This window comes from Tupaia chinensis, unplaced genomic scaffold (assembly GCF_000334495.1).
Source record: "Tupaia chinensis unplaced genomic scaffold, TupChi_1.0 Scaffold144276_1, whole genome shotgun sequence".
Classification (NCBI taxonomy): Eukaryota; Metazoa; Chordata; class Mammalia; order Scandentia; family Tupaiidae; genus Tupaia; species Tupaia belangeri.
The window spans coordinates 931,156-939,288 of record NW_006204133.1 but is presented as its reverse complement, the minus strand read 5'-3'; the positions used below and the strand labels follow the sequence as shown (position 1 = coordinate 939,288).

Sequence of the window (8,133 nt, the reverse complement as noted above, 5' to 3'; positions counted from 1 at the left end):
GCAGGAATAGCCACACCACAGTCTCTTCTCCATTCTCCTCTCAGGATTTTGGGCTTGCACATATGTGCCTGGCATGTCTTTGAAGCCACCAGGTTCATGACTCAAACCATAGTCAGCCATCTTCACCATGGTGCTACTGACTGACCCATCATCCTAATTTCTTACATGTAAAGATTTGTTGGACCAGCTGGTGGCTTGATGGCTAAGGTGCTGGACTCCCACATGGCTGACTGTGGTTCAAGTCCTGGACATGGTGGCTTGCTTTTTCACTTTCCCCCTCTCTTCTGTTTCTCGCTGGTAAATTAAAAATAATAATAATGAATAAAATTGAATAAGTCTTTAAAATAAATAAAGATTTGTTAATATATTCTATTTTGATGATTAGATCATGTCCTTAATTTTAAAAGCTTTTGGATTCCCCTGTGGTCAGTGAAGATATTTTGTATTTTTTTTTTTTTTTTTTAGGATTATTTTATTTAACTTTATTTACTTATTTTAATTTGACCAGAGAGGGACAGAGAAAGAGAAAGAGAGAGAAAGAAAGCAAACCACCAGGTCCGGGACTCAAGCTGTGGTCGGCCACGTGGGAGTATAGCATCCTTAACTACCATGCTACCTGCCAGCCCTGAGTTTATGTTTCTTTCTAATCCAACCAAATGTTTAGTCTTTCTTCCAAGTACAAGTTTTTATTTATTGGGGGATAGAAATCTTGTATTTTGTTTCTCAAGATTCTCCCATTGATCCTTAATGAGTTAGAGGTACCATGTGTGGATCTTTTTTTTTTTCTTTTTTTCTCTAAAGAGAGATTTTTGGGGCCAGCAGGTGGTGGGGTGATTAAAGGGATTCCCACCCCACTTGACCAACTGCAGTTCAAGTCCTGGACCTGGCGGCTTGCTCTCTCACTTTCCCTTTCTCTCTGTCTCTGTCTGGTCAAATTAAAAAAATAATGGGAACCAGCAGTTAGCATAATGGCTATGTCGCTGGACTCCCATGTAGTCGACCGCGGTTCACGTCCCGGATCCAGTGGCTTAAAACTCACACCGGGTGCGTAGGTGCCCAAGATCCCGAGAGGAGAATGGAGGAGAAGGGATTGCGGCGTGACCATCCCCCCTGGGGGGTGATTTCTCGCTTTCTGTCTCTATGTCTCTCTCTGTTGGTCTGGTGAGTGCACGCACCCTATAGCGAAAATCTCTTCAAAAAATAATAATGATAACAAGGGAATAAAATAAATAAATAAATCTTTAAAAAAAGAGAGATTTTTGCTGTCAGACATATGTGCTCACTGGAAGCACAAAGACAGAAAGTGAGAAACCACCCCCCGGGGAGGGTGGCCATGTTACAATCCATTCTCTTCCATTTCCTCTCTGGGTTTTGGGCACATGGTGTCCAGTGTGAGTTTCAAGACAACAGGTCTGGGACTTGAACTGTGGTTGACTGTGTGGTAGTCCAGTGCCTTAAGATAAAATTAGGATGACTCTTGATTTTCTGGCTTGAGTAGCTGGGTGGTGCCATGAGTTGGGGAAGACTGGGAGGATAGACTTGAGCTAGTGAAATCAAGAGTTCTCGTTTAGGCATATATGTCCAAGTGAATGACCCAGTGTCTGACCCAGACAAGATAATCAGCACTTATGCCCACCACCAAATCTAGCTGCACATTATTTTACTTCATTCCCTAACGATGTAATTATTCTAGTCATTGGAAATGATCGCAGTGAGATCATCGATGTAAAGTTAACGTGATGTTTGGTAGACAGCCAGTAGACCAGTTTGATTGCTGAAGTATTGGCGTGACGAGGTGGGGAAGGATCCTTTTGAGACTAAGATTTCATTAGCTTTCTTTTAGGAGGTTTTTGCCTTAGGGTCTCTGTGCTTACTGAGAGGGAGAGAAAGACAGAGACAGTGAGAGAAAGTGAGAAATCACCTCCCATGAGGGATGGCCTTGCCAAAATCCCTTCTCCAGTCTCCTCCCAGGAGCTTGAGCGTACATGCACACACACCTGGGCATAATTTTCAAGCCCCCAGGTCTAGGACTCGAACTACAGTTGGCCATGTGGGAGTCTAGCAGTGTAACCATGCCTTCTGCTGGCCCCTCATTAACATTTTGAAATATGAACGATCCTTCAGATATTTGTTTCTTCTCTTAGTTCTGTACAAAGTGAATTAAATAGCTAAGGCATCTGCATTCTAGGTGAGACAATCAAAGGCTTTTACGAGCATATAATTAACTACCACTTGACTTGCTAATAAAGGGAAAGTTAATATGAATAATTGAAAACTCTAGACTAGTGCAGTCCAACACAACTCTACAATAGCAGACATGGTGTATCCCTGTAAGATCCAATATTGGAGTGCGAGCCACATGTGTCTACAGAGCACTTGAAATGTGCCCTAGTATGACTGATACACCAAATTTAAAATTTTATTTTTCTCTTTATTCATGATAGCATGCTCAAATATGAGAGAGAGAGAGCGGAAGATAGAGTCTAGCCCTTTGGCTCCTGGACACTTGAACATGTGTTCATCCTTTTTCAGGCTGAATAGGCAGGGATGACCAGGGCATTCAAATGGCAATTACCATGTGAGGATTTAGGTTCTTTTTTTTTTTTCTTAAAAAATTACTTTATTTAACTTTATCCATTTATTTACTTGTTTTAATTTGACCATAGAGGGATAGAATGAGTGAGTGAGAGAGAGAGAGAGAGAGCAAGCCACCATGTCCAGGACTCAAACCACAGTTGGCCATGTGAGCGTCCAGTGCCCATAACCACCACGGCACCTGCCAGTCCCAGGGATCTAGGTTCTTGAGCAGTGCTTTGCCACTGCACCGTGCAGTTGGCCCTCTGTTAATTTTATTGACTTAAATTTATATAAGTAGCCACATGGCTTATAGCTACTGTATTGGACAGCATGTGTAGGCCATCATCTCTTTGTTTATGGAATATATTCATCTTTTCTAGAAAACAGCTATTGTTCTTTTCTTTGGGGGGGGTAGTTTTTGCTAGAGGGCACGTATGCTTACCAGAGAGAGACAGAGAAAGGGAAAGTGAGAAGTCACCCCTCCAGGAGGGATGGCCACACAGCAGTCCCTTCTCCATTCTTCTCCTGAGATTTTGAGCACACATGCACACATGCCCAGCATGATTTTAAGCCCCTGGGCCCCAGGACTTGAACTGCACAGCAGCCATGTGGGATCTAGTGCCTTAACTACTACACTACCTCCTGGCCCCCACTATTGTTTTTTTTTTTTCTTTTAAATAATTATTTATTTTATTTTATTTATGTATTCATTCATTCATTCATTTTAATTTGAGCAGAGACAGAGTGAGAGAGAGGGAAAGTGAGAAAGCAAGCCACCAGGTCCAGGACTTGAACCATGGTTGGCCATGTGGGAGTGTCCAGTGCCTTAACCATCATGCCACCTGCTGGTCCCCCCTACTATTGTTTTTCTGTGTATGTTCATACATTGGTGTTCTTCTAGCACATGCATGTGTCCCTCTGACCAGCTTGTCAAGGTAGAGTGGGAAAGATGACTTTGGATTAAAATTTTCTTACCAGGTCTGGCCCTGTGGCCTAGTGGTTGTTAAGAGAGCCAGATCCCACTCTGGGTGGCTCGAAAAACAAGCTGGGCATGTGTGTCCCAAATCCTGATAGGATAGAGAAATGGAGAAGGGATTGTAGGATGACCATCCCCCACTAAGGGTGCTTTTTTCCTTTTCTTCCCTGTCTCTGTCTCCCATGCCCTCTGGCAATCAGATTCTTCTTTCTTATTGATGTAATGTACTTATGTATAATTTAAAGCTGACCTAGTAAAAAGACCTTTTTTTACAGTCAGGAGATCATTAAACTGTGGTATGAAATATGTGTGGTCTAGTCCTATTTCCTTATCTGTTCACAGTGAATCAGATGTCCCCATAGATGTGGAGACAGTCACGTCCACCCCTGTGCCACTGTATGATAATCAGAAAGCACGAAGCGTGATGAATGAATGTGAACGGCATGTCATCTTCGCCAGGACCGATGCAGATGCCCCTCCCCCGCCAGAGGACTGGGAGGAACACGTCAACAGGTAGGCCGCTCCTCAGTGGTGGGTCACTGCAGAGTTAATGGTCACTGCCCTGTAATTACTTTACATCATCATCTTCATTGAAACACATTTATTAGGGGCTCATTTCAATTGCAGCCGCCCATGTCAGAATGTTCTCATAACTCTTCACATTATAACTGTCAGTTGACCCTGCTGGGAGATCCTCGAGAACAGGAATTGCCTCTCAATCATCTTTGCATCCTTGACACTGGGACAGTGCCTGACACACAGTAGGCATAGAATAATGTTTGTCGACTAAACAGTTGAGTCAAACTAAATAGGTATGACTAGCCATAGCTTATGTAGTACAGGTGACTATGGTATTAGGGGTCTTCTACACTACAAAAAAAGCAATATAAGGTACATTTATAAAAATATGTATATACAGTCTATAAGTAGGATAATAAAAATACGTTGGAGTCACATGAAAAGCTAACAGATGTTTGAATGGCTTTTTTTTTTCTTTCTTTAGAGATTTTTGCCATAGGGTGTTTGTGCTCATGGAGGAGGGAAGGAAAGTGAGAAATCACCCCTTGGGGGGATGGCCACACTGCAATCCCTTCTCCATTCTCCTGGGATCTTGGGCATGCACGCACACAAACCCAGTGTGATTTTCTTTCTTTCTTTTTTCTTTTTTTTTTTAAGAATTACTTAATTTTATTTGTTATTATTATGATTTGACTAGGGAAAAACAGAGAAAGAGAAAGCTAAAGAGAAAGCTGTCAGGTCAGGGACTTGAACTGCGGTCAGCCATGTGGGCGTCCAGCATCTTAACTACCATGCCACCTGCCAGCCCCGTCCAGCGTAATTTTCAAGCCACCGGATCCCAGACTTCAGCTGTGGTTGGCCATGTGGAAGTCCCGTGCCTTAATCAGTATGCCACCTATTGACCCCTTGAATGGCTTTTAAGAATAAATTTGTAGTATGGTTTCCAGGGCATAAGCTCATTTTTATGAGTTTGCTGGCTAATTTTGTTTTGAGAACTCAGCACTTCTCTCTAGATGTTTTGTCATGTTCACTTGACAAACATTTATTTATTACATAGCAGTTTTATGGAGTTATTTATATGCCATATAATTCACTTATTTCATATATATAGTGAGTGTTTTTAGTATATTCAGAGTTAGTCAGTTTTAATGAACACTGTCATAAACCCACACCCATTAACAGTTGCTCCTATTGCTTCCCATCTCTATACCCTGGGAACCACCAATCTTAAATTTGCCTATTTTGGAAATTTTGTGTAATCGGAATCATACAGTATGTGGTCTTTTATGACTGACTTCTTTCACTTACCATAATTTTTAAGGTTTGTGCATGCTGTAGCATGTATTAGTACTTCATTCCTTTCATTGCTGAATATTTCCATTTATAGATATTACTTTGTTTTTTTAATGGAGAGAGATTTTTGCTATAGGGCACATGTACTTGCCAGAGAGACACAGACAGAAAGTGAGAAATCAACCCCCAAGAGGGAATGACAATGCCGCAATCCCTTCTTCTCTATTCTCCTCTTGGGATTTTGGGGCACATATGCACGCTCCTGGCGTGAGTTTTAAGGCACTGAGTTCAGGACTTGAAACACAGTGGGCTATGTGGGAGTCCAACATAATGGTTAACGCCATCTGCTGGTCCTGGACTAGCAGGACTTATTGCACACTTTATTTGTCTATTATAGGTGATGAACATTTGGCTTGTTTCCACCTTTTGGCTATTATGAGTAGTGCTGCTTTGAATGATATCTGTGTACAGATTTTGCGTGGGTCTGTGTTTTCATTTCTCTTAAATATATACCTAGGAGTGGAATTATAGGATCATAATGGTAACTCTTTAACTTTTGAGTCATTGCCAAATTTTTCCAAAAGTGGTGGCACCATTTTACATTACAAGTAAAGTGTGAAATCCAATTTTTCCATATCCTTACCAACACTTACTTGTCTCTCTTTTTTTTTCCCCCTTTAAATTATAACCATTCTACTGGGTGGAAAGTGACATTGCAGTGTGGTTATAATTTGCATTTCTTCTGATAGCTGTCTGTATGTAAGGGAGCGTCACTCCTTATACCAGGAGTTAGTAGGTGGCAAACTTGCCATGAGGTTGGATAACTCTTATTTGCAGTAAGGAAAGTGGTAGGATGTGGGGTAGGAAGGTTTGAGGCGATTAGCAGGATTCAGGAGGCTGGTTGGAAGTCAGGAAGGAGATTGAGCAGGTATGCTTGCATGATCCAGACAGGACCTGTCGAAGGAGGAGCAGTTCTTCACTTTGGCTGCAGAGCTGTGAAGTTGGCTGGGGTCTTGAATTAAATTAATGTAGTGCTCTAGAAGGGGAAGTGTTCTCTGGAACATTAGATGAAGAGGAATATGAGTGAGTATCAGCTACTGGGAATATTACAGCAGTCAGTGAGTTCAGCAAAAGGGCTCCTCATCGATGTTTCAGTTAATAAAAAATAAGAACAATAGTGGTAACAAAAAAGGTATTTCTATTTGTTGAGTGCTTTCTAGGTACCAGAGAATGTACCAGGTGCATTATGTGCATTATCCTTTTTAATCCTCTCAATAACCTTTAGAGGTGTATTCCTCTTTCTTTGTTTCACAAAATGAAAAAAATGAGCTCAAGAAGTTTAAGAAACTTTAGCGGGCCAACTGGTGGCTGCTGTGGTGGTTAAGGGAAATCCCACATTGGCTGACAGCATGGTTCATGTCCTGGACCCAGGGGCTTGAGAAACACACTGGGCAAGTGTGCGTGCATGACCAAAATCCCAAGAGGAGAATGGAGGAGAAGGGCTTGTATTGTGGCCATCCTTACCCTCCCTGGGGCATGGGTGGTGATTGTTCTCTCTCCCTGGTGCACAAGCACCCTATAATAAAAACTAAAATAAAGAAAGAAAAAAATAAAGAAACCTTAGGAAGTGACTATTTAAACCCAGCAGACTATTTCCTGAACCCAGTGTTCTTGACCACTGTACCCTCTGCTTTAAAAGCAGTAAAAGGGATAGTGTAGCGGTTATGTTGCTGGACTCCCATGTGGCTGACTGCAGTTCAGATCCTACCAGTAGTTTGAAACTCAGACTGGGCACATGTGTGTGCATGCCCAGAATCCCAGGAGAATGGGTTGTGGTGTGGCCATCTGCTCTGGTAGGTGATTTCTCACTTTCCCTCTTACCTTCTGTCTGTCTCTCCAGTGTGTGCATATGCCCTAAGGCAAAAACCATAAATAAATAAATAAATAAAAAACAGTAAAAAGAGAATAATACTTATTAGTGGTAGCTAAATAAGGGGGCCTCAGGTGGTTAATGTGTCCCTTTGAAGTATTGTCCACTGCCTTGTCCTCAGTTTGCAAGTTCAGAAAGTACCTGGGAGAACGAATGTTTTGTATTAGTTCCCTCATGGTTGTGATTAAGAGGTTTTTGGAGACCATTCCTGTTTATCTAGGTCATTAGAGAATTAATAATGCCAGTTTTTTAAAAAAAAATTTACATTCCAAGAACCAGCAGTTAGCGTAATGGCTATGTCACTGGACTCCCATGTAGTCGACTGCGGTTCACGTCCTGGACCCGGTGGCTTGAAACTCATGCCGGGCGCGTGTGCATGTGTGCCCAAGATGCCGAGAGGAGAATGGAGGAGAAGGGATTGCCGTGTGACCATCCCCCCGAGGGGTGATTTCTCGCTTTCTGTCTCTATGTCTCTGTCTGTCTGGCAAGCGCACACGCACTATAACAAAAACCTCCCCCCCCCAAAAAAAAAAAATTTACATTCTGTCATTGTACATCTCTATAGTTCATAATACGGTTTTTCAAAGTATGTAGTATGTGACAAATCAAGAATATTACCATGTATGTCATTTTCAATGAAGAGCTTTGCATTCTTTTGTCTATTGTCAGTTTCTTAATTTACAAGGAGAGCTATAGTTGCAAATAACAGGAGGCCCTGGGGGGGCCTGGCTAGAGTGTCTGTTCCAAGTAGGAAGGTCGGAGACACCATTCTGTTTCAGAAGTGGATAGATCTGCAGAGGAGGTCAAGTCCTTCAGCAGGGGGGCCTTTTTTCGCAGG

At 42.2% G+C, this 8,133-nt stretch overlaps 1 protein-coding gene across 6 annotated transcripts in view; it reads left to right on the top strand.

The window, feature by feature from the left end:
- The window catches only part of KANSL3 (KAT8 regulatory NSL complex subunit 3), a 55,135-nt gene that overhangs the window by 2,136 nt on the left and 44,866 nt on the right, over window positions 1-8,133 (top strand). For all 6 annotated transcript variants that reach the window (XM_027767554.1, XM_027767553.1, XM_014583428.2 and 3 more), the window contains exon 3: window positions 3,896-4,066. In XM_027767554.1, the coding sequence (XP_027623355.1) occupies window positions 3,896-4,066 (171 nt within the window). The remainder of the gene's footprint in view (window positions 1-3,895; window positions 4,067-8,133) is intronic.